General features: G+C 40.9%; 1 protein-coding gene across 3 annotated transcripts in view; it reads right to left on the minus strand.

Annotated features, from left to right (window-relative positions):
* Positions 1-2,101: 2,101 nt before the first annotated feature.
* The window catches only part of PTN (pleiotrophin), a 75,503-nt gene continuing 50,471 nt past the window's right edge, over positions 2,102-27,133 (minus strand). For all 3 annotated transcript variants that reach the window (XM_033057929.2, XM_033057930.2, XM_033057931.2), the window contains 4 exons: positions 24,620-24,720; positions 22,953-23,126; positions 20,994-21,155; positions 2,102-8,690 (listed from right to left, as the gene is read on the minus strand). In XM_033057929.2, coding sequence (XP_032913820.1) covers positions 8,638-8,690; positions 20,994-21,155; positions 22,953-23,126; positions 24,620-24,719 — 489 coding nt within the window. In that variant the 5' untranslated portion in view covers position 24,720 and the 3' untranslated portion in view covers positions 2,102-8,637. The remainder of the gene's footprint in view (positions 8,691-20,993; positions 21,156-22,952; positions 23,127-24,619; positions 24,721-27,133) is intronic.

The following is a 27,133-nucleotide window of genomic DNA, read 5'->3' on the forward strand; positions in this document are numbered from 1 at the left end:
AACTAAACTACAGGGGCACTCACAGCCAGCAGCAGTCGCCCCTGTGGAAATTAGAAAGTCTAATACAAAAACAAAGCACCTAGACAATAATGATAATAAAGGAGCGTCCTCACAACCAGCAGGGGAACCAGAGGTTGAGATCATCACTAAGTCCCTGTCATATGAAAGTCTCCGCAATCTGTGAAAAGACATTGTACGGTGGGGCCGTGAGGCTTTGACAACTTGGTTACTTCGGGTCTGGGACCTTATGGGTGCAGGTGTGCAACTGGATGGTACTGAGGCAAGGAATTTGGGACCTTTGACCCGGGACTCACGAGTAGATCAGGTATTCATAAGAGAGAGAGGCCCCCTTTCCCTTTGAGAGCGGATTTTAATGAGTGTGAGAGAGAGGTTTGTCAACAGAGAAAGAATGCAGGAGCACCACCACAGAATGCACTGGAAGACCCTTGAGGAAGGAATGCAACAGCTGAGAGAAGTGGCAGTACTGGAGGTACTCTTTGGGAGGGATGGACAGCATGACAATGACCCTGACAAGGTCAGGTGCACAGGGCAGTTGCTCTGGAATCTGGCAAACCTGGGGCCATCTCAATACACCACCTTTATTGCAACAATTAATGCTGACAACAGCCAAGAGACAGTGGGCTCTGTTGCTAACAAGCTCAGAAATTTTGAGAACATGATCAGCGGTCCAATGCAGGCTCATGTCTCTGCTGTGGTCAAGAACTTCAGCTGTAGTAGTGCACCTGATCAGCTCTGGTGTCCTTAAGTTCTCTGAGTGGCTTTTGCTGCTAGTAGACACTTACCTGCAGACATCTCACCCCACTCACCACTGGCAGTTCTCTTTCCCTCCAGACCCACCTAATGAACCACCATTCCCAAAAGTTTGGAGCACAAAGCTGTAGCAGAACTTTGGTCTCTTCTCCATTCATCTACTCCTTACATAACAAACAAAAAAAAAGAGGCCATGTAATGATAGACATCACCTCCTAAGGCCCTGTTCCAGGAAAGCAACCCAGCCAAAAAAGAATGGGTGTAAAAGCTCTGTTCCACGTTTACAGCTTAGTCAACCTCTGAGGACAGAAGTGGGAATGACGTGAGAAATCCAGAAATGTGTCTCGAGCATGATGGAGCTTAAGGAAGCTAACCTCAACTTGACACACTCCTCAAGCAGCTGACATTTACTGACAGGATCAGATCTCACATGGAAGTACAAGAACATCTTAAAACTCATTACTCCATAAGCTAAATTTGTAACTAAAAGCCAAGCAGCATATTTAAGAGGAATTAATATTTTTCTTTTGTAATTAAACAATAGTAATTAAGAGTACTCTGTCTTCTTTCCAAGGATCGCATTTAGGTTTCTGAGTCCTTTAGTGCTTTGAAGAATGTACTGTCAGTTTTCATACCTTACAATACTTCATTTTCTTCCAAACAATTTTAGAAGCCTATATCAATCTCCTCATCTTGAAAAATGTGAAGCATTTCCCTCTTTTGTCAGTGACTGATGGAATGCTTTTCATGGAGTAATTAATTAATTATGCTAAGATTTTAAGTAATAGTTGGACACAGAAAAAACCCAGAGAAATTGGAACATAACTTACTTGTTCTACTCTTGAGTCTTAATCACCGCTCACCAAACACATACCTGCACACACACACACGCACACATTAAAGTCACTGCTAAAGTAAGACAGCTGAGCATGACAGTGCTGGGAATAAGGGTTTACTACTGTTTACCTGATAGCACAATTTTTTAAAAAACCCATCTCTTCATCTGTAATCCATCATTGTGTCAACACCACACAGATTGAAATAACTCTGTACTGAAACAAGCTGCTTAAAAGAACTGAAAAGTTCCAGGAAATTGGGACAGACAGGCTTTAGTGGGCACAAAGCAAAGATATGTTTCCTGCGAGATTCACTTTCTGACAGACTTCTTTCTACAGATTAAAACTTTTTCTGAATTTACAAATCTGTTTGTGTGACAAGCAACACCTCCACCCGACAAAAATCATTGCAATAAAGAGATACCATTTTGTACTTAGAATTACTTTAAGAAACTCCAGAAACAGTTTCCACAACCAAATGAGGACACCACGTGTCTGTGTATTAGTTTATTTAATTCTTTATTGCCACTAAGAGCAAGTAAATTATGCTGATACAATTGGTAAACATATACATTAGCTAGAGCCCCCCAAAATCCCACAGAGCTAAGGGAAACATTAAGGGATGTTACAGGATTAATGCTTTCGTTCTACAATATGGATATATGGCTTTCATACAAGTTTTAAAAAATTGTAAAGGTAACACACTGCTAGCTTACAAAATCAATATACAAACTGGAAAAAAATAATGGAAAGAAACAGGAAAATAAACCCATAAGAAGATATATAGCACTGGTTTAATAGATATATACAGAATTAGAAATCCATTGAACATGATATTCAGGCTTTGTTATTTTGACTTTCATTTCTCCTTTCAATTTATCACTCAAACTACAAGAATTAATATGGTTTCTCTCTTATTTTTCCATCTTACTTTACCCATTTTCCTCACTTTTTATTGGCAGAGAAAAAGACTTTTCCTGCCTGTGTTTCTATGTTCACACTTAACTGAAGCAGTTTGTCCACTTTGAACAGAGCCCTTGTGTGTACTTGGTGTGACAAGAGAAAAGAATATCACTGTGATAGTAAGTCCTTTTGGCTATTACATTGGCATGTGTTTTGCATTTCCCTTGGACACAGTTATCCCTTAACTGAAGTGCTGGCAAGTGGGAAGAAATCTAGCTCCTCATTCTACTTGTGTCCCCTCAATCAAATAACAGCACAGGACAAAAAGTTCTTTCATTTCAACCACAGCCTGAAAATGTGGCAGCCCTGGTCGTGATTCACATTTAGAATTATGCATGCACCTTTCTAGAGTTTTGCTCTCCCATGTATGAATGAATATATAAATATGCAATATGCATGTGTGTGGATTTAGAGAGTTGCTGTGTCTGATGCTGACATCTGCATTAGGTGGATTCTAGCTCCAAGCTGCAGCCTGTCTCTGCTTCTGGCCACTTCAGCAACCACAACACACTCTAGGCTATCACAGCCACTTCCTTCAGCTGTAAAAGCCTAGATGAACTATGTAATTGCAATATGGGGAATGCAATGAATGATCTAATAAGAAAAGTTAAATAATGTCTTGTTGCCAGGTAGTTTGAACAGCAAAATAATTGAATTAAATTTGCCCTGGGTAAAACAGTCCTGCAGAGGCTACCCATTTTGCTAGCTCTCCATCACTGAATTCAGGGTTAACGGTTTTGTACAGTCTTTAACTTTCAATGACCTCTGAAATAGGAATACCTGTGAGCCTCTTTTTAGCTCAGCAATAAATCCACTCACTGGACATGTATTCAGTTTTCTTGCAGGTTTTGTTTGTTATCATGGATTTTTTAAGAATAGGATCAAATCTGTAGGTGCAGCTTTTACACACACCACTCACTCAAAGCTGAGTGGTTTAAAGGCTAGGAGATACTTACAGAGTTCCTTAGCCATTTGGGACTCCAAGACACTCAATTTTAAATGGCAAACTACAGAAAGGACTAAAGGCTTGTACAACCCCAGCAATGAGATAATACTAGTTGATACAGTTGAATTCTCATGTTTTCCCAGATTTTTGTTCAGTTCAGGGTGATGAGGCCACAAAATAGGTGGCCATTTGTAAAGAGTAGCAGAAGGGGTCATTAGGAAAATTATTGGATATCAGCATTGTTTTGTTTTGGTCCAAAAAACGAAGTTTGATGCTGCTATGAACGAGACCACCTACATCTTCTCCAAATGCGAACACCTATGGGTGGAATAGGCTCTCTTTATGCTCTACACCTGCTCAGGCAAGTCTTTCACTATACCTTAAACTCTATGCACCATTATAATTCAATGATAAAAAAAGACAGTGGTAAAGGATACAGCTTCTTGACACTACTTGTCTAATTAAGGTGATTTTCTGTTTTCTGTGGTTTTTTGCTCGAAGGCAGACACGGCTGCATCAATGTCTCTAATTTCTGAGATGATCATTTGATCATTTCTTTCCCCTGGGAAGCCATGACAAGGTCGAGTTATGAGGAAAGTTACACCAGCAATTCATCCTCCCAGCAAATTCAGTGACTCTCTTTGCTCGTTATCAGACTTACTTGTTCACTGTCATACAGTGATTAACAAGTTGCTACTGTGTCATTTAATTTCAGAAGGACACAGTTGGAGGAACTTGATGGGACTTCCTGGGGCTGTTTTAAAACAATCCAGGAAGAAGTGGAGAATATAATCTCAAGGAAAGATCAACAACATCCAGAGAAGTCTAACTGAGAAGTAGGGTGCCTTAACAGAATTGACAGAAAACCTACAAATGCTACCAAAATTATGGATAAGTGTGGGAAGGCAAGCAACATGGATAATTTGTCTCTGCAAAGGACAGAACTCAGTCTCAACTTCAGAGAAGTGCTGTCCTAGAGAATTAAAATTGATTGAATACAAGATACCTACCTCCACTGACATACAGCTTCCTCTTCTTTGTAAGATGTCAGAGACATGAAAGGCTGCTGTGTGATATCAAAATGGTGTCCACCTCACCAACACATTGCCTTAGAAAAGCGGTGAGTTTACATTGTTAATGCTGCTGCAGTACCTAGACTTGGAAAATTAGGTTGTTGTCTCATCCTCAACACTGACATTAGACTGTATGCTGTTGTCTCCTTTTGATTTTGCCTCCACTTGAACACTTTCTTTTGAGGCTGGAGTTCTCTGCAATGCTTTACATTTGATTAGTTTTCATTAAGGCACAAATAAGGGAAAGCATAAAAACAAATGTGCCAACCAGTAATTCCACCTTCCACACATAAGGAGCATGCAACAGAAATTTGTATAAAAATGCTTCTGACTTCCTCTCTCTCTGTTCTTGACCAACCCTGTAAAGCTGCCTGCTTATACATTTTATAATTGCTATTCTTTCTTTCTTCTAACATTTCTCCTTTGAAAAACAGTTCAGCCCAGAATGCCATTATGGAATTAGAATATGAAAATCAGTAAATTACAATTTAGTATCTACCTGCATGTACAACAAACATTTTCCCTTCCTGGAGCCTTGCCCAGTTTTGTTGCACTTAATAGGCTGTTAAATAGGCCAGGCTGACAAGCAATGACTCTCATTCACTATGGGAATTCCTGTCAGAAGACATGTCTAAGTCAGAAAATGTCCCAATCCTGAAATACTCTTTTAAATCAAGATACAGACAGGTCTAACTGAAAGGAGCATTGCCTCTGCTTAGAGAAAGGGAAGGGAGATATAACCAAATGTACTGAAATATATTCAAGTTTAAACTCATTGGAATCCAGAGTCTGGATACAGATTCATCCTTAGCTGATGTTAAGCAACTCACCCATCTCTTTTCCAAGAGATTTGAGTGCTCAGGAAAACATTGTCATTTGGGGGATTTTTATCACCTCCCCATACTCTGTTACAGTTGTAGCAAATGAAGATGTAAACCACTCCTCGAGTGGGACATTCATGAAACAAATCTCTGCCAGTTAAACTAGGTAAGCAACTCATCTATGCTAAGTCATTTTTCATTGTAATAGGATAGCACCAAGAGGGTAAACACGTTTTTCATCTGAGCTAGCTGCTCCCTCAGCACTGTCAGAAAAGCTTGCCCTCCCAAAGCAGGGAGGGTAGAAGATTAGAAAGCAAATAAGGAGAAGTTTCAGAATGACTGAAGTAGAAACTGATCAAGATGGGTGGGAAGAGGTTTTGTTCAGAATCTTGCCTTTTGCTTTCTTGATAATGTCACTAGCGACACAAGGGCTCCTTTTGGGTACCAGGAGCCTCCTTTCAGAGCTGACCCGACCGACCTATTCAATCTTCCTCTGTGTTCTGCCATAAATTACTTAATCACCTCCTGCATAGCTAGACATTCCACTGAATGTTTTCTTCTGCCTTATTGAAAATTTTCTTCATTTTAAGTTTATAAACTATTACTCCAATTACTGTCAACAATAAGATGCCAATATAGAAATGTTCTCCTATTTCACACCATTTGCTGAATTTTCTTCTGGTCCTAACATGATATTTTTTGTTTTGCTTCCTTGATTTCTGTAAAATATCTCCATGAAGGCCCTATGCCACCACGGGAACTTGACTGGCTTCCTTCAAAAATTATTAGGAATGTTCCTTTAACAAGCCAGATGGGCAGTTAAACAAAAGGATCATAAAGTGTCAGAGGAAACACAGGGGAATTTATTTTCTTTATACTTATGGAGGTGGAAAAAAGAAATCACATCTAAGGTTTGCTAAAGGACAATCAGAATGTTGATCTCAATATCATTCCCAATTCCTGCCAGCTCCCTATGAAACATGAACTAGATGAACCAGTGTGAGACAATGGTGCAACAGTGTTTGCACTCAAAGCTGAGCCACTTTAAGTGAACTGATGCAGCATTTAGACAGACAAACCTTTGGTGAGTGAAAAAAAGTTTCCTTCTCCCTTTGCTTTCAACCAGACCTACCAAACCATTAGTTTAAGTCTGAGGCACAAGCACAGGTAGACCTGATTAGACCATGAACAAACCAAATAGCACCCAGAATCACCTAAATATGAGCCTTTATGATTTTAGATTTGGTCATTGCACATCCACCGTGTGTGGGGGACATTTTTTACTCTACCACAGACTCAGGTATGTCTAACAACACAGTCAAAATAGCAAGGACATCAACACAGAGTGCAAAACACACCCAGGGAGTCTGGGAAATAATTGTGAAGTTAGTCCACCTTAAGCTATACGTAGCCTTGGCTAGCAGGCTTCAGGATTGTTTGGGAACAGGACTTGCCTCACCATGAGTCCAGATCAGCCTTTCCCTCCACGTGAGACAAAAGAGGGTAAGCTCTACAATTGTTACAATTTTGTTTGCATAGAAAAGGGAAGTGATGTTAGTATGAAAAAAAAGACTCTCTGCTTGCCTACAAGCTAATCCCAAGAGAGAAATGTGATTTACTCAGATGAACACAGCCTGCTGCAGCTTCACTGAAGGCAGTGGGTACCATGCAGGAGTGCAAAGGAGACTGTTCCTCTTGAGCAGCAGGCAAGCCTGCAGCCTACACAAACAGCAAATCTTGTTTCTTGCTGTTGAATTTTAACATTTAGAATTCTGAAACAATGATTCTGAACTTAATTTGGGTGCAGAAATCCCTCATGTGTTCCTTTAATAATTTTGGTCTGCTTGTTGTCAGCTTGTTAAACAATCGTTTACCTTGAGACAGACCAGCCATTTGTCAGATCTTTTTTCTGCTTTGTGACTTCTCTCAGGATTCAGAATCATTTAAATTAAGAAAACTGAACAAGCCGAAAAACAGCTGGTTGTAATTTTTTTTCCCTCTGCAGACTATATTTTCAAAAATCATAACTAATTTCATGTTGACTGAGCTTTTTCCAAGGTCTTTTTGCTTATATAAAAATGGAAGAAAGCAAAAGATACTGGTTTTATATTTCCCTTTTGTTTTACTAAAAGATAAACCAAAAATAATTTCATTCCTATTGGTTTTGGGTCCCACAAATTGCCCCTTTTTTGGTCAAAAATATGAACTACTTCTGGTGGTTTCCAAACGGATTTCTCCTTTTATTTCCCACCAGACATGCTATTTTTTAACCAGCTATAATTAAGATGAACAGGAATATTTCCACTGATACAAAAGGGAGCTGGGTCAGATAGAATCACAGCAATTTCAATTAGATCTTTTGTGAAAAGGATTTTCCCCCTTATGTCAAAATGAACAAATAAAATACAGCATTTTTCAGTTTTTATAGGTGAAATGGAGGACAATACCATCCACCAACACTGATATGCTGAAAAGTGGAAGGTTTTGTCATCATTCCACTTTGAAAAATAATTGCTAGAAAATAATGAAAAATTAGGAATCTTTTATGTGCAATTGTTGAAAGATTTTAGATTTACTGCCAACATTGAAAATATGATTAAATAAAGGAGTGTTACTGGTTTTTACCTGTAGATGGTGACATTTTGAAATGAACATTAAGTACACTGTCAAGAAAATCCCAGACTTGTAAATATTCAACAAAATGCCCCCATCCCTTCCTTAAACAAAAAAAAAAAATCATACAGTTATGCAGATGTAATTAGAAATTAAGAAACAGGCCTCAATTTTTCAGATTTAAGGTCCCAATCTTGAATATAAATGCATCCAGCCAGAGTGTTATGTTCACACAGGATACCACTGGCTTCAGCAGAGCTCCACACTGGCTCAGGTTCTGCTTGCATGGACTAACTATCAGATTGAGACCTGTAGCAAGACTTGAGGAAAAAAAAAATTTAAAAATTCTACATTGTTCAATATACAGTAGACATAATTTTCTAAATGAGTTTGGAGTTCTTAATTACAGACCTCTAAAAATTGTTGTTAGGGTTATACATTAAAAATACTAAAGTAATAAAAAAAAAATAAAAAATGTCTGTACTTGCTTTTTGTCTTCTATGGTACCATTAAGCTATAAATAATTTTAGGATAAAATGCCTAGGTATAAATGAAACTGTTAACTGATCATGTTTGCTGATGTCCCTTTCTCACACTGCCCAAGTTGATTCCTATTAATCCAGCATCTTCTCTTGCTTCTTGCCTTCCTTTTTCTTCTTCTTGGATTCTGTCAAGATATAACAAAAACAGTAAAAAATTAGTGTCCAGAAGGCACTGCAATAAATTTCTTTTAATACCCGTGGAAGTTCTCCTTTCTTTTTCTCTCCATGCACATACAAATTGTTCCCTCATTTTGAACAAAGAAAGGGAAAAGAGAAGGAAAAGAAGAGAAATAACAGGAAAGGCTGAGGCAGTAGAGAAGATGGAGTTGCATGTTCTCTTCAGAACCCTCCCTATCTGAGGGGCTGACCCTGTTTGGCATGCAAAGCATTGTCTCAGGAACTTGCTTGGAAAATAAGAAAACAGCAGGGATCTCCTGGAGAAACCGGGTCATGGCTCAGTGGAGAGCTGGAAGAAAGTGTCGCACACACTACCCACACATATACCCTTCCCCTGCTTCCTTTCTGTCTCATTGTGTGAGTCTTTGGCTTCCTCTGAATGTGTGAGTAGCTCCAGAGCATGGGGAGAAAGCTCTCATTTGTCCAGCTCCTCCACTGCCAGCCCTTCCCCCTTCCCTGGGACAGACACCTATGATATGCACTTGGGAGGCAATGGGAGCTTGGCCTGGGTCACTGGGGCACAGTGAGACCGATGGGATGAGCAAAGGACTAAGGAACACCTGCTTCTCTCATTAATTTGGGCTAAATAAGGGAATGATAGGAAGGCACAAGTGCAAATTTGTGAATTGTGCTACCACCTGCAGAAACTCTCACTGTACTCTAGGGTAGCGTGGTATTCAACAGGTAAAGGAAATTCACAGAGGGACCTTCAAAATTAAAACAAATTAAGAGGATTAGGTACTCCTGTGTCACATGTCAGCTTGTAATGGGGAAAATAACAGCTCTCACTGGGAATGTGAGTAAATCCTTATTGATACCAGCAGAAAACAGCACAACAGGCACCACAGAGGGATGGAAACAGAGCATCCTTCCTGGAGCCAGAACAGCAAGCAAGTAGACCCATGTTTGCCTTAACACAGATTTCATTAAACAAACCAATTAAAACTATCATAGAATCATAGAATATACTGAGTTAGAAGGGATCCAGAAGGATCACTGAGTCCAACTCCTGGCCCTGCAGAGGACCACCCAAAAAAATCATACCATGTTGCCTGAGAGGGCTGTCTATCCTAGCACTTCTTGAACTCTGCCAATCTTGCTGCCATGAACACCACCTCTGGTTAAATAACAAAAATCACCTTGAATAAAAGACAAGCATTTGGCCCTTAAGGTGGGACTGTTATTTGTGAGTATGATTCTTTTCCCTCTGACTAATTTACATAACAGCCACAGAATCACCAGTTGTGGAAAAAACAGCTTATTTCTATTAAAGCCAAGGCAACTACACCAGCATCTTTCAAGTATGGATAGGGCCAGGTACCTCCAGCAGAAGGCAAACTTAGGCTATCACATTTCTCAGATGGTTGTTTTTCCTCTTTCCTAGTCTCTTCTTTCAAACCAACATTTTTTCTTCACCTGTTATAATGGTTTCAAATAATCCTTTAGTCAAAACAAAATAAAATACTTGTTTAGTCGTGTAATCTCTAAAATCTCCTTCCCTTAAAACTTTGCTTAACTTTCAAAGGGATAATAATTTAAAAGAAGACCTATTTGTTTTCAGTTGAAAAATAACTGTCCCTCCTGCCTTTGCACGTGCCAGTGCTTGCGTGTGTGTCTGAATGTCTGTAGTCTGGAGCTATTCACAAACTCTGACACTATTTCTTAACCTGTCATTTGAAAAAGTAACCTTTCTTTGAATTAGTATCTAATTTGCTTTCAGCTACAGCTTCCCCTCCCCACAAATTTCCTGAATCCCCCCTCAACCTCTTTTACCCACATTCTCCACTTCCTCTAATTTTGCCTCTCTATAAGACTGACCCTCCTGGGTTCTGTATTGATTGCACTCTCCCTCACTCTTTTCATTCCCCACACAATGCACACATAAATTGGTGCATTGGCTGGGAAATCTCGAATTGGTGAACCAAAACCACTACACTAAATTGGTGTTTCTGCCCAGTTGAACTGAAACCCTGACATCCTGAAAGAAACAGTGGCATTTTATCAATCAGATCGGCACTGGAATCTGCAAAATTTATTTAGACCCAGCACAAGCAGCAAGGCACTATGCAGACTTCAACCAGATTTGCTAAGAGCAAAGGAGACATATAAATGCAGGCAGGCTGCTAACAGGACTCTGCTGAAGAGTTTGTGCAGCTCATGGTAGGAATGAGGTCAGCACCAGGAGAAGACTTTGGTCTGGAGTGATGTGAGTGCACCAGGTCCCCATCCTCACTTGACTTGAGGCAACCCACTGTTTATCCATTTGCACTTAATTCCTGTGGGTCCATATCTCTTCCTTTCCCAATTCTGCCCCTTTGTCTACCTTGTGGTAATTTACACATCATCCGAACTGCCAAACTCATCTACCTACTCTGCTTTGGGTCTCAGCAGAGTAAAACTGTCATGTACCAGATGGAATTCCTCCCTCATTAAAAGTACTCACACCACCACAGCTTTGTCTTTCAGACAGGTAATCTGGATTGATGCACAGCATACTTGCTCCATGAAATGACATGCATACATACAACTGTGGGAGTATTAAGAAATTTTTTTTTTTTTAAAGAGAAAACTGCTCAAATATTTCCCAGACCTTAGGCTGTTTTATAATTCTGACCACAGACACAAATACCCATGTGCTGACCCACAAAAATGTTGACACTTACATGCTTATGCACAAGTCTGTTCACAGCTACACTCCACCTGTTTTGGTTATGCTCAGGCTACAGATTATGGTATGCCCATGGCTAACAATGTATAAAGTCACTTTAAGATGCACTTTGCTCATGGTTTTTCCTTTCCCAACCTACTCTTTGCATTCGTTTCATTCAGGCTTTTATTGGCCTCACCTCTGTTGCCCATGGGCCAGGATTTCCTCTTTTATGACATGCTGTTGGGTCACAGCCACACTGGAAACAACACCATCCTGATCACCCTGCCAGTGCTGCCCTCCCCAGAGTGACCAGGCATGGCTGAAAGGGTCACAATGCTCAAAAGGCTGCTGAGTTGAGAGTACAATGCCAGTTATCTGCCAGCTCATCCGTCCCATACTTCAAACTTAAGCTGTAGCCATTTCCCAGTTAGGTTAGGGAAAGATCCCCCTAGTAGACAGTGTTCAACGGTCCCCTTCAGTTTCCTGTTCATACATGAAAATGACCAAAATTAAATTCAGGTTAGCACAGATGGGATGTTAAGACCTTTGGTTCAGCCAGTCCCTGCCAGGCATCTTAATGTATGTGATCATCAAATATTTATAGCAACCCACTAAGCAGAGCCCACTGAGACAGCCTTTATGATGGGGAAGCCACTCACCTGATTCCGTGTCTCACTGGCTCTGCAAAGCACCATGACCCCAGCAACACTCAGCACTGGGCCAGCGGGAAGGAGGAAAAGCTGCCCAGTGAGTGGGAACTACCCTGAGCAGAGCTCTGCCATTTGCAGGAGCTTTGGCTACAGCGGCTTCCTTCACCTCACCCACCCTATTGAGTTCAGTATTTCCACAGGCAGAGCCACAGAGCTGTGCACCAGCTGTCCTTTGCCTTCAGGGCATGTGTTTGCTGCAGACAAGTGCTACCAAAAATATAGAGAGACACTATGGTAAAACCACTTAACCAGATGAAACTCAGGTTCACACCATCCACTCCCACAGAATTTGAATCTGAATCTACTCACTGCTCTATTTGCTTTACATTTAAGTGGCCCAGTTTCGCCAGACACCAGCTGGCAGTGTCTTCATGAGCTATCTATGGTAGAATTCAGGGTCCTGAGAGGCAGGAGCAAAGCAAAAAGCAGGATGACAATCCTGGATTTCAGAAGAGCAGGTTTTGGTCAGTTCAGGGACCAGCTCAGCCAGGCTAAATGTCCTGGACCAGGGTGCATGCAAAGAGCAAATTCCAGATGCCCTGTAGTCCCTGCAGTGTGCAACAACCAAGCATCACACAGCAACTCTGCTTTCCCCTGGAACCAGTGCATTTCCAGAAAGATGATGAACAAACAGCCCTGCAGAAGCAAACTGTGTCAATGCACAGGCACTAGATTATTTAATCCTTCATCACCTGAATAAACCTACGAATTGTCACAAGACTTGGAATTATTCACAGGATTAAAAACTGGTCATGGGCTAGCACTGGACACTTTTTGTGGGCCCAAGATGACCAGTAACAAACATTCCAGTCAAGATCTTAGTGAGTAAACAAGTCAATTTGATCAGCAGAACTTTCTCTATGCAATTTGGAATTGCAGCAGTCCTCTTCAAACAGTCATCTTTATTCCAGAACCTCATGCTTACCATGCAAGCAACAAATGAAAGTAATTCAGTTCAACAGGAGGCACACACCATTTGAAGTCATTCCTAATATATAAGGCACAAAAGGGAGGTAATTACATTTTAATGAAAGCCAAGATTTTCATTTTCGTTTGTTGAAAAGAAGGTAACAATTCACTCATGGCACTGCTGAACTCCTGTGTAAAAAAAATCAAGCTGTGTCCCCAAAAGCAATATAGATCATTCAAAATAGTAAAAGCTGTGCTTTTGGTGGAAGGCTAGAGTAAAAAATTCCTCATCAGATGTTCAGGATACAATTTCCCCAGGGCCTAGCACTCAGTCTTACTAAGCTCAGAGGAAGGCATGTTTCAGCCTCTAAATTGGAGCAAATTTTCCAAAGCACTAGGTTGCTATGGTGGTAAAGGGTAATGGTGTCATGGGGTACAGGGATCTTCTGAATTTTGGGGATGAAATGCCAGTCCGTGTGGAATGGAAAAGTCTTAACTTTGGTATAATCAAGGATTTTATACCATAGCAAAAAAAAAAAAAAAAAAAAAACCTCACCTTGAAGAGTTTACATTTCTGTGTAGGAACAGAAATTGTATTATCTTGTGATTTCCATGACCGTAAAAACAAATACCTGGATTTCTGAAAATCCTTTAAACATAGTATTTCTTTTTCTTGTAGAGGAAGACAACTTTTCATCGCTATCTAAATCCTTGTCTTCCTTTTTTCCTGTACTATATACAGCACTTATGCATTCAAAATGGTGTAAGAAGGAAAAATTATATTACGATAGTAACTTTACTCCCTAATGAATTCTTCTGAAAAGCCTCTTTGAGAAACACAGTTTTACTGGATGGGGAAAAAAACAATAATCCACCAGCTGAACAGCAGCAGAGGGCACCTTTCCAATCAATCAATGACCCTGATGTAACTTTTACTTCATTGATAGATCTCAACTGATTACATCTTTATATTTTAGCCTGTGCTCCTTAGCAACATTCTCTAGTTATCTGTGTTCCTCAATTTCTTCACACCTGTGCTCACTTCTCCTCATCAGGTTTTGTTCTGCTTCTGACCTTGCTAAAGTTTTGTTTTGGATAGATCTTGATTTGTTCCCAGTTGAACACAAGACGGACTTGATTTAGACCTAAAGGCTACAGCTGCCCCATTTAAGTCAGAAAGTCATTCTGCAAAGTGTGTTAGGAATGGGGAACAGCCAGATTTATGCTTGTAACAAACACTAGCATATCTGACAAAGGAATGGAACCAAGTCACCACTCGCAGAAAATGTGTCAATAATTTTTCTTTCTCATTGGAATTGCAAGAAGAAATAAACATAACGGAGAAAGAATCCAATTTGTTCTAAAATGAGCCACAAAACTCTGAAATTATCTTAATCAGAAGTCATTTCTTAAACCTGACGTACCTGTAAGACCTTTAAACCCTCTCCTTTAACATCCTTACTTAAACTAGTCAGGAATTACAAGGAGCCTTTATTTAAGAGATAATTTGCTGAAACCAAGGATTTTCATCGGAAGTATTTCCTTTTGATGATTTTCTTCCTTCAAATATTTGGGAGAAAAAATTTCAATATTGCCTATGCACAGGCACTCAAAAGACCAGAAAGACAGTCAGTTTCTGACTTTGCTAGATGGCCTAATAGCCCAAAGGCAAAGAACATGAAAGTTTCATCTCACTTTCTTTACATTTATGTTAGCCCTTAAGATGTTAGATCTCAAGAGTAAGTATTCAGAAGATTACAATGGATAAACTTTTGAAACCAAGGCCGTTTTGCAACTGGAGCTTGCTATAGGGGTCTGGCTAACACTTTCAGTAGTTCACTTTGCTCTTCAGTTGGCATGAAACATCCCAGTGTTTTCTTTTCAAAAACACCCATAAAAGCTGCAGAACAACTAAAAATTGAAAAATATTTAGTTAAAAAAAGAATTCTTCTCTCCCTCTTCTACATGCATTGCCATCTCCCTGGAATTAGGGTTGTGTCAATCAGATTGATATTATGCTATGATCTAGCAAGGCATTCCAATTGTTTATCCAAACAATAAAATTTTTCAGAGGTACAAAAGCAATTTTAAGTGAAACTACAACACAAAGCCTCCGAGAAACACAAGGAATGAAAGCAGAAAAGCAGTCATTAAAAGACATCCAAACTTTATTAGTTATGGGCTGCGCTGGCAGCTTCTAAGCAGCTTGAGGCTGATCCACACTTTAAGCACCATTATGTTTTGTTTTCCTTATATAGCTTATTCTCATTCCCACTGAAACTGAGAAACATCATATTTCCTGTCATGGTAGCAAGGAGCCAAAAGACAGAGTCATGTCTCAGAGCCTAAAGTTTCCAGTGAGTTTTACTTCACCTTGAAACACAAGCCTTGTCCTCAGACTAGCCCTGGGCACTGGGAAACAAAACCAAGCATTTAGTGCCCAGTCTCACCCCTCTGGACCACTGTTTCTTCTCTTGGTTTTCACATTTCCCAGCACCATAAGGCATAAATTATTCATGGCAAAACTGCTTCTCACAATGTTTATGCAGCGCTTAGTACAATGGCACCCTTTTTCAGCTGGGGCCTCTGGGCACTCATGCAATACAAATAATCACGATGATAGAAACAATAATAATAGCCAGCTATGCTTTTCCTACTGGGCACACACTTCCAGTGCCCTGTCCCACATAGCTTAGATCACTGTGTCTCACTACAGGCTCCTGGTCAGTGCCAGGGGCCATTCTTCAGTAAACCTGCCTCACCCTTTAGAACAAGAGAGAAAACACCCAGTTTTGCCTTTCAGGCTTTTCTTGAACTATTACAGCTGTTCCCTAATATGAGAAAATCCCTCATTTTTATAACTAAATAGTTTGAGCATATTCTATTATTCTGCCTCCTGTAATACTAATTATTACACTAGCTGCATGCCTGCACGACTAATGAGTTACATGGAAGCTAGGGAATTCTAAAACCTACAGGGGGAGATACAGCATGACTGTGTAGCCAAAACAGAAGACACCAGCATATCTCAAACAAAAGAAAATTGCAGCCCTAACAAGTCATTTCCCCTCTCTCTGTGTCCCCTCCAGCTGCTTTGTGCTTTTGCACAAAGTTGAGGGAGGGCACTCCAGAAAAAGCAGCTTGCCAATGTTGCAAAATGAAGTGGTCCAATTTTATCAGGGCAGAACCCAGTCTGTCTGAGGAATTAATAGCTCAGGAGAGCAAGTCACTCATACACCACTGTCAGCTCCTTGCAACAACCAGCAGTCAAGCCATCTTGCCAAATCTGGTCAGTCTGTTCTGGTAGCACACTGCAAGTAACATGCTCTCCGTACAGGTAGGAATCTGCCACCAGAGTGCTCAAAAAGCACAGGTTGTTTTCTGTTACTGCCACCAAAGTAAAGACAGGGATATACCTGCTCATTAACACAAGTCCATCTCTACGATTTGACATGAAGCTTCCTAAGAAGATCCAAAGTAAAACGATGTTTAACACTGATGGGAGTCTACTGAGATTACCAACCTAAAACCAAAGACCCTGATTAAAGACTGCAGTTCAGACACTCACTTTGAAGTCAGTTGTCACATTCTGATAATCTTATTTGCATGATAAAAGGGAACAGCATCTTCTAGCTACGTGCCTGAACCTGCCATTGATACTTAGTCAATCTGGGAAATCATTTAGCCTTTCTGACTTTCAATTACTACTTTTCTTTTAATTAGACTTCCTGACTCCAAGGAGTGATGGCAGGATTAGCTAATCGCTGCCTATAAAAATATACAGATAAAAGAAACAAGGTAGAGCTGATTATTTATTCTTCACTCAACTCTGAAGTAAAACTCTTCGGATTGTATCAAATGATTAAAAATAGAGCGGAGTCTTTTCCTCCATGCAGTAGCATGCACACCATGCCAAACACAGGGAACTGTTCTGACACCTTACTATGCTCTCAAATGCTAAATCTTATCTAAATTATACAAGAGATTACACCAATTAACAACTTAGTTAGGTCTTGCCTTCATGTGAGAAATCTTTCCGAGCACTGCATGTTGGAGGATGTGATCTTTGGTTGGCACCCCAATTACTAAAGACAACAGCTGTGTGAGCAGTGTTAATGTTTGCCAACCTTAGCACGTATTTTTCCTGTGTGGCAAGGACTGAGCTGAGCCATGACAAAGTAATTCATAGATGTGATATACTGTAAATTGATTAAGAGTTGAGAAGCAAGATTTATTAAAAAGAACTAAATACAGCTAGGTGAAAAAGTTATCAGAAAGGAGCATAATTCAAATAAATGAAAGGTACATTGCAGAAAGGGCAGGCAAACTGCTTATTCTGTTTAATTTTATCTTAATCAGAAGAATAAATATCTGAAAGTACAACAGTTATGGGGAGAGAGAGAAAAAGAGTGAAAGTGATAGAAAGAGTGTAAGAAGAAATAAAGCCCATCAGGCAGCCCAGTTCAATGAAAATAAATTCCTCCTCTCTTAACAGTTAAAGCAAAATGTTTCCTGAATCCTGACAATACTCCATTCTACTGCTTTCTGGCTGGCTGGCACCTGAACAAGCATCAATCAAGTTTGGGTGGGTGTGAAGTGGGCCAGATGGAGGACGTCGGAAGCATTTTGTGCTCCTCAGCACAAGTTGCCCATTAGAGCAGCCACTCAACAGAAGTGCCTGAGTCTGTTGCATCTGTCAGGACAGTTTAGGGAGACCTTCAACATCACCAGCCTTACAGACACTGATTAGAATATGCAATTGTGTGTGCCAGAGGAGAGGTGCCTGCCTCCATTGGGATTTCGTGATAAAAATCATCCTTTCATCCTTTCCAGACTTTGTGAGAGGCTTTCTCATTACCTCATTTGTGTACTAAATACACAATAAACTGTGGTGCCTGGGACATCACTGTCACATTGCTGTCAATCTGTCTAAAGGAACAGTATTCAACAAGGAAATATGTTTTTCATCCTGTGTTATCTACACTTTAACCCAGCAGTCCAGTAGTGAGTATTCTTATTGTGGATAAATTCTTGTACAAAGAAATACTTAAGTCAGAATCTTTAAAAGACGGCAAGTCACAAAAAAGCAAAAGAATGTATATATAAAAGTGCCAATGATTGGAGAAGCTAAATAGGGGCTTTTACTGACCTCAGTTATAGTATGAAATCAAAAGGAAAACTGATGTAATGGAGAGGTTGCAAATATAATCTAACAGAATAAAAAATTTCACTTAATTGTAAAGGGGGTTAGTCAGTGAAATCACAAAAACGACACTATTTTTCAATACTGCTATTTTTCAATGCAATATTCTCAGTCAGTTTACATCTGCTTTTGGTACTCTCAGCCTCTTGCTGTCAGAGGCATGTTCATTGGTGCACTTCTGGAAGCAAAGACCACTCACAGAAAAACAGATTCCTGAACTGCTAAGCCCCTGGACTGACTGCTCTGCTGCCACAGCACCCAAATGGCAGAAACTTCCTGCCCTGCTTGGCCAGGCAATCCTAGCAGGAATGGACAGCCCTTGTTTGGCATTCACAGATCCAGCTCTATCAGTATCTATCACCGTCTTGAGGCACTGATGCAAAGTTAGGGGTGAAAATGGAGCCTATATAACTGTAGACCATATGAAGTGCTCAGGCCATAACCCAGTTCTTGTCATTTTCAAAGAAGGAAATTCATTCAGATTCTAGCTACAGATTGAATGCAGTTCAAATATTTTCTTTTATCTTAGATGTGGGTTTGGAGTTACCTCCAACCCATAATTTCCTTCACCTCAGGAAGAAAACAAATACCTTCATTCCAGTCAACTGTCAGCACTCTGATTTTTAACTCAGAAGTAAAGTTCAGTGGGGGAAAAACTTTCCACACAGTGCTAATCTGCTTGACCTAATTTCTTCCTGCAGTTGCTCCTCCTGGTGCCAGTACAGTGTCCAGTGCAGCTCCCGTGTAGATCATACCCACGGATCTGCAATATGGGCTTAGCTCCGAGCCCAGGCAGGCTGTGTGTGTGTGACTCCCATGCCTGCTGCTCCTGCTAATGCCAGCAGCAGATGAGCGAGCAGATGGTATGCAGGAAGATGTCGTGAGATTTCCAACGCAGATCAGGAGAGCAGAACTGCCCACAGTTATCATGATTAAAAATCTACGTTTGCACCTATTTCTCTTTTTGCATTCCTTCAAATCAAATAAAGTCAGGTTTCATAATTAAGTCAAACTCATAATTGGTTGCTGCAGTCAGTCCCAATCCAATTTTCAGTCTCAGCTATAACTCACTCCTAGATTCTAGAATCTAGGAGTTGACTTAAATCCAGCAATTTCTCAAGCTCTGCCTTTACAGCTATAACTTGAAAATGAGCCTGTAGCACCCAAGAGCACTGCTCTCACAAAACAATGCTCTGCTTTGTCCCCCTCTCCCCCTGTTCTGACAGCCATTGACAGAATATAGATTTATTAGACAGAGGAAGCAGGACAAGGCAGAGGCTCGAGGGACAGAGGCCTCCTGGCAGCACAATAGGAAGCCTCACTCAATAAACACCCAAAGGCTATTTAGGCATGGAAACTCAGTAAAAAAAAGAAAACAACAAAACCTCCCACCTACCAAAAAATCAAAATAGCCCAAGAAAAAGTCCTGCCCCCTCAACTGCACACATCTCAAAGCCCTTCCTGCATTCCCATCCAATCACTTCAATCTCTAAATGATGTTTATTGTTTCCAGCTCAAACAACTCAGGTGGTCTCTGAAGATCTAGTTGTAACTTTGCTGCTCCACAGTCTGTCACTGTCTGCACAGGTTCTAGACTTGTTTGATAACTCCATGGATGGTGTGCAAGGAAAATCAGTCGGATGGATGGATGGATGGATGGATGGATGGATGGATGGATGGATGGATGGATGGATGGATGGATGGACACACAAACACACAAAGTGCCTACAACTTCTCTGGTTGCTCAAGCTGAGCAGACCACCTCCAGGTACTCCTTCAACCAATGGTGCACCACAGCCCACAATTTGAAAACTGTTTGTCCCAGATGCACCTGGCACACCTAATCACATTTCCTTGCATTGTTATCCATGTATTCAGAGGCTGGAATGTGTCAAACCCTGCTGGTTTTAAGTAAACAAATGCCAGGGTAGCATAGCTTTTATAATCTACTTAAAACACATTACTTTTGTATCTCAAACAAGATCTTGGTTTTAACTCCCACTATAAATCATCCTATACACATAACACCTGCTACTCCAACAAAAGAGTGCATTAAAATGTTTTAATGATTAGAAAGAAAACAAGTTTTTCTAAGAGCCACCTGGAAAAACAAACGCAGGGCATATGTCTTTCCGTATACCAGGAATTATACTGTCAGTCTCACTTAAATAAACATATACATTCTGTACTATTCTTCCTGCTATGTTTGAGGAAAGAATAAACTGCCCCAAGGGTGCAAAATATTTTCATATTTCAGTGTGCACTGAAAAGAATATCCTTTCAATGCTACTTTTCCAGAAGGAAAGCAATCCTTTTTTCAACAAATCATTAAAGCAATCCTTTTTTCAACAAATCATTAAAGCAATCTTTTTTCCAATGAATCATTATTACCAAAAAACACCCAAATAAAGATGTCTTTATCAATGGATATTTTTTCATGTTTTTATTATTACCCCATTCCCATCAACAAGTGAGTTATGAAAAGAATCTTTACACCGGAAATCTAGTTGTGTAAGCAAACTTTTAACAGTACTGGTGGTCTAAAGTTAAAATTGGAGCTCTAATCTTCAGCTTACTTTTCAAGTGTGAGACAGCCTTGGCTATCCAGCTCAAGAATATTCCCTGCTTGAGCACTGACAGACAGGAGCAGTGCAGAGCTGAGGAAAGGCCATGAAAGTGCAACACCCTGTACAGCTGAGCTCCCACTGAAGCATACAGGGCAACACAAACCCTCTGATTCAAATGAACTATTGTGCAGCTTTCAGCAAATGGAATTTACCTTGAGGTTTGGGTTTGGTAAGCTTCCCACAGGGCTTTGAGATTGTGACAGTCTTCTGGCAGTCAGCGTTATGAAGGGCTCTCTTTAGGTTCCCAGTCCGAGTCTTCAAGGCTGTGTTCAAGTCACATTCTCCCCAGGCCTGGAACTGGTATTTGCACTCCGCTGCAGCAAGGAAAAAAAGGCAAAATTTAAAACACAATGACTGAGTGTGAAAACAAAAGTGTTGTGAGTCTAATAGGATATCACAGGCAGTTGGTGCTTACAGACAAAAAGTTGTGCAACCAACAAAAATAATCCCAAGGAAAGACTATTTGCAGTGGTAATTGTAGTCTCCTCACCTCCCCAGTGCTTTAAAATTTAATTCTCTTGCTTTTGCATGGACAGTGCATTTTTTGGCATATAAAGAGAAATACAGTCTGCTATGAATATGAACGAAAAAAAACCAAAAAAAACAGCAGTTTGAAATGTCATTTACAGTAATTTCACGATTATAAGCCCCAAGTTACAATACAGAGTGTGATAAAAGGTATCTGTTTTATCACCATCTGTTGAGGGTGGGGGCAGGGATCCTTATCTCTGTGGCAGATATTCTGTTAATGGGCCATCCATTGAAACCAGGCAGGGCATTGTTCTTTATCTTTTCACAACCCATCCTTCCTCCAGAGAGTCATTTTCTGCTAATGGCCATTGAGTCCCACTGTGGGACTGATAAAATTACTGCATCCCATTGGAAGTTGCTCCAGCCAGGGGGAAGAGCCCAACATTTCTTACCAAGATAAAAACAGAGGTTTTGGGACACTAAGGGAGCCCCTTTCTCCACTGGACTCCAGAGGAAAACTGGATTTCTCCACATCACCACTGGAGCTTGGGAGGGAAACTGCACCTTGTACAGGAGCACTGCTCCAACTGAGCCACATCTGTCACTGCAGGAGGATGCAGCCACCATTTAATGGGACTGCTACCAACACCCTGCCTGACGGGGTGTCAGGTTGTACTCTGACTTTGTCAGGGTTTGGAGTTTGTTTCTTTGTAGTACTGTATTTCTATTTTAATTTCCCTAGTAAAGAGCTGTTATTCCTAATTCCCATATTTTTGCCTGAAAACCCCTTGATTTCAAAATTATAATAATTTGGAGGGAGGAGGTTTACATTCTCCATTTCAAAGAGAAGCTCCTGCCTTTCTCAGCAGACACCTCTCCTCCAAACTAAAACAACAACTTTTCATTCTTTGTCTGTATATAAGCCGCACCTGATTATAAACCGCACTTTGGGTTCGGACCAAAATTTTAGTGAAAATGGTGCTGCTTATAATCGTGAAATTACTGTACATTCTATATAAGTTTGTTTCTCCATTTGTGTGATGCCAGACATTACCAAATAAAGCTTGAACAGAATGTATGTGTACCATAAACTTCTCAAGTGTGAAACTGCAGCCACTGATTGTGCAGGTAAGGTCACTAGGAAAAAAAGGTAGGTTTGCAAGAATAATCAGATTTGAGTTTTGGACAGACATTTTGTCTAGGACAGATCTGACAGATCTTCCTGAAATGGTATGTACAAACCTTCTGAACTGAATGATAAAAATGCAATACACTGGTTTTCACTCACTGCTGTCATTGCACACACAGGCAGCCAGCCCCCCACACTCCACACCACGCATTCTAAAGCCTGTGATAACCATTGCAGAGGTTCACAGCTGTGAACCTGCACTACTGCCCTCTGTAGGGATGAGCACCAAAGGGCAGATTTCAGGAAGGCAGCATTTATGACCAGTAGGTTACAGGGTCTCTATGCAGAGGAGGTCTGTGGAAGCTGCCTTCTGACACCTTGCGTGTTCTAGCTCTGATGAACCTGAAATACAGGTCTAATGCCTTCACCAGAACTAAGCAGAAAACACAGGCTTCCTGCTCCATACTCAAAATAAAAACCAAAGTAAATCCCTTAAGAGAGCGATGCTGACCTCCAAATTGCTTCTTCCAGTTGCAGGGAATCTTACACTTCTGGGTCTTGGTGGTTTGTTTGCACTCAGCTCCAGTGCGAGTGCCCTCCCGTGTCCCCAGACCGCAGTCACCATTGGTGGGCACGCAGACACTCCACTGCCATTCCCCACAGTCAGACTTCTTCACCTTTTTCTCTGGATGAAGACAACAAGTGGTCAGTACACAGAACCTACAGAGAAATTGGTTAAACTTAAAATCACAGCACAAGGAAGGGTGCATAAGAAAGACATTGGTAACATGACTGCCTTAAAAGCAAAAGGTCTGACATCCTCTTCACAATACTACAGAGACTGGTCAGTCCCTTTGAGTCCAAAGCAGGGTGATCATACAGAGACTGGTCAGTCCCTTTGAGTCCAAAGCAGGGTGATCATTCAAACTCAGTCCCACTGCCAGGTTTACAATTCCATCTGGATATTCTCAAGTGAATTCTCATCTTCAGAAATCTACAAACCCATAGGGATCACTGACCAAAACATGCAGGAGGGCTCTCCCTCAGAAAGGACACTCCTTTGTTTCCAGTAGCTAATGGTATGCAAATATTGTCAGTTCCAGCTGAAGCACTATACACTAAACAATGAGACATGTATGTGCTAGCATTATCAGAGGATTTGAGCACCTCCAGGAAACAACCGTGGGATGCAAACTTTTGATCTGCTATACCATGTCACATTTAATATCAGAATATGAACAAAACTTCAAAGACAAAGGAGCTACATGGAGAAGTGTACTTGAAGTGCTGTTAATTCAGGAGGGTTTGTTGCTCAGGGAAAAAAGTAAGGCTCATGATTTTATTAGATCCTTAAACCTAAGTTTTATTAAAACAGACAATAATGTTATCATACCCAAGGATTCACAAAAATAATTACTTAGGCCCCTAAAACATCACAAGTAACTATAAATATACTTATATTAATTATTTTTCTCCTAGGTCTTGCATGTTTATGCTAGCATTTTCTCACATTTCCACAAAGCCAAAACATTTCCTTTTTTTTTTACTGGTAACACTAATTCGACAGACTTGCGGTTCATATCTGGTGTATAAATTGCTTGAAAACAATAAGACCTCATGAAAACCACCAAAAAAATATGTTCCTTAAAAAATGTCAAAACTGAATTTGACAGATATGAGTTTTCCACTCGGGACCGGTTTCTCCTATAATGAGGTCTGAGTTCATCACTGGCAGAAAGCAAGTACTGGATGTCTGGCTGTCTGTGCAACAGTGCATTAGCACAATTCTTTGTCAGAGGATTTCCACATCACATGGCATCAGTGTAGCACTGTCATTTATAACACTGAACAAGTGACATAACTGCTCTTTCATCACTCCTGTTTGGCTCCCCCTAAGTCAAGCACTAAACTATTCACGGAGCACGTTTTAAGCTGCTTTGCAATAGTCACTATGTGATAAACCAAGGACTCCAGTCTCTGGGGCTGTCAAGCTGCCACTTGACAGGGAAACCCCTTTCTGTTTCCCTATTTAACACAGAACAACACGACACAGCCAAAAATCCTGACATCAAAAGGTTAACAAGTAACCTGATTTCATAACAAAACCAGAAGTATTTGACATTCTCACACACATGCAATCTATCTTGGGGATTAACTCTGGATTAGACTGGACCTTACCTGGTTTCTCTTTCTTGCCAGCCTCAGTGGTACTCACAGCTGCCAGAAGGAAAATGAGTGCCAGGAGGGCAGCTGTGAACATTCGACGTTGCTGTTGCATTCTGCAGATCAATGACAGAGACAGAAAAAAATGCTCAGTGAGACTGTAAAAAGTGGGACTTCAACTAGAGCATTTTTGGGAAGCTCTGCTTCAAAACCACAAGACACAAGCAGGTCAAACATAATTAGCTATTGCCAGGATGCGCAATTATCTCCACTCTGGAGAGAATACAGAGATTTTTTTTAACTATTTTCTAGCCTGTGTACCAAATCTACATCGCTGATGCTACTGGAGGAGTTTTGTCATGGGAAGTTCTGTAACTATTGCTTGTCTTCTAGAAACCTGCTGGAGAACCAAGGATCCTGACAGGTTGGAACTCCCCTCTTCTGACCTCTGGCTGTGTAAAAATAAACAAAACATACACTTCATTTTTCAGTTTACCAATTCATATGAATACTGTCCACCTTGCAAGGGTTGAAGTTCTTGTTAGGCTTAGTTGGTATCTGAAAAGAGCTTCTTTCACAAAAACTTATATTGGTGATATGTGATGCATTATCCTAACTGTCACTGCCACGTTGCTACATACTTCTTCCTTCCCTTCCAATTAGTGTCTCTTTATAATATAAATTAATTGTTTGAATTGTAATATAATAGAAATGTTTTAAATGCAAAGTAGGCACAGTGCTAGGACTTGTACACACTCCTGGAGGCTATCCACATCATATTAATGAACCCAAAAATCTGGATTTGGGAAGCAAATACTCAAATACTAAAAGGTATTACAGTGATTTCACGAATACAAGCCGCATTGAGTATAAGCCGCATCTCTGGGTGTTGGCAAATATTTCGTTCTTTGTCCATAGATAAGCCGCACCTGAGTATAAGCCGCTCTGTCATTCGCAGTGAGGATCCGCGTGCAACAAAGTTGCCAAATAGTAACGGAACCGCAGCAGGGCGGGGTTTAGTGGCTCAGTTAAGGCTGTGCAGGCTCAGCCCGCTAGGGGCTGCTGACGGGGCCAGGTGGCTCAGCTCGGTGGTGCCGCTCAGGGTTGGCCGCCGCCTCTGGGGTCACTCGCCCCAGCCCCGCTCCTGGCGCGGCGGCGGCGGGCGAGCGCAGAGAGCCCCCTGCTCCTGTCACGGCGGCGGAGAGCGGGGGTGGAGCCCCCCGCCTCCTCCCCAAGCTGTGGGGATGTCAGCACAGAGCCCCCTGCCTCTCCTCTGCCTGAAGTAGGGAACTCCCCTGCCTCCCTCCCTCCCCCAACGCTGCCAGTGCTGAGCCTGCCCCACCCACCGCGCAACACAGTATCCAATTTGTAACAATCGCAAAATCCTGGGTTTTACTGGCAGGCATTCGGTTCAGCACCCTGGCTGGCACTTCTGGGGTTGTAAATGTCAGAAAATTATTCACATATTAGCCGCTCCTGAATATTGGCCGCATTTCCGGTTTGAGAGCAAAATCTAAGTCAAAATGGTGTGTTTTGTATTCGTGAAATTACTGTAAATACATTTGCTTGGGATTGAAGCATTAGTCACTAACCAGTCACCAAAAGTCACTCTGAGTTCTCTCTTTTCCATTTCTATAATTTGCATTGTCTCATTTTGGCACTGTTAGTCGGAACACAGGACCTTCAATACATATGTAAAAAATCAGCAACCTCCCCCTTTTTCCTAGCCTCTCCAGTAGCAGTCAAGTACCAAGACAGTGGACTAGAGATTGCTTGGATGAAAGGAAGGTTTCTCCAATTTTTTGTTTTGCTTTCCTTTTTCCTCAAACCAGGACCCAAGGACAGTGAAACAGTGCCACTAAGATGGTCTTTAAAACCCAGCTAGACTGATATTTGCAGAGAGTTTAATGGCAGCCTGATCTCATTTGCTGAGCACAGCAACCATGGAGGAGGAATATTTCTCAACATGAACAAAGAACAAAATGTATTTGAAATTTAATTTGGCACTCCTCAGTATTCTCTGCTGGCAACCTCTTGCTCAAATGCAACATAATTATAACTGACATGGAAAACAGGAGAGGAATCCCAAACATGGGCACTTTTAAGTATCTGTCTTTAATTTCATTCTAGAAGTCAGATGAGACATCTTAATAGGTGTGTTGAAATAAAGTTCATTTGAAGACTGCAAGAGCCCTGGCATTCAAATGTCTGAAAGAGCTGTCATTAGCACCAGTTTCATTTACTTGAAAGGAGAGTATCATGTGCCATGAAGAAGAAGAAAGGACCACCATTGTTTCCAGCAAACTCAAACCAGCCCAGAGTAGAGCACATGAAGTGCCAGAGGGCTTGGGTTTGTTTTTCCCTTTCTTCTGCTACATGTTTCCACTCAGAGGCTCTCATGTTTCACAGAAAATTATTCAAATAAATAAAATTGATAAATAAATACATTGAACAAGCAATTAAAAATGGGATATGCAACCTGCCTTTTAGCTCAGTTTACTTCAAATTGCTTTTCCATAATCAAATGAG

This window comes from Catharus ustulatus, chromosome 4 (assembly GCF_009819885.2).
Source record: "Catharus ustulatus isolate bCatUst1 chromosome 4, bCatUst1.pri.v2, whole genome shotgun sequence".
Lineage (NCBI taxonomy): Eukaryota > Metazoa > Chordata > Aves > Passeriformes > Turdidae > Catharus > Catharus ustulatus.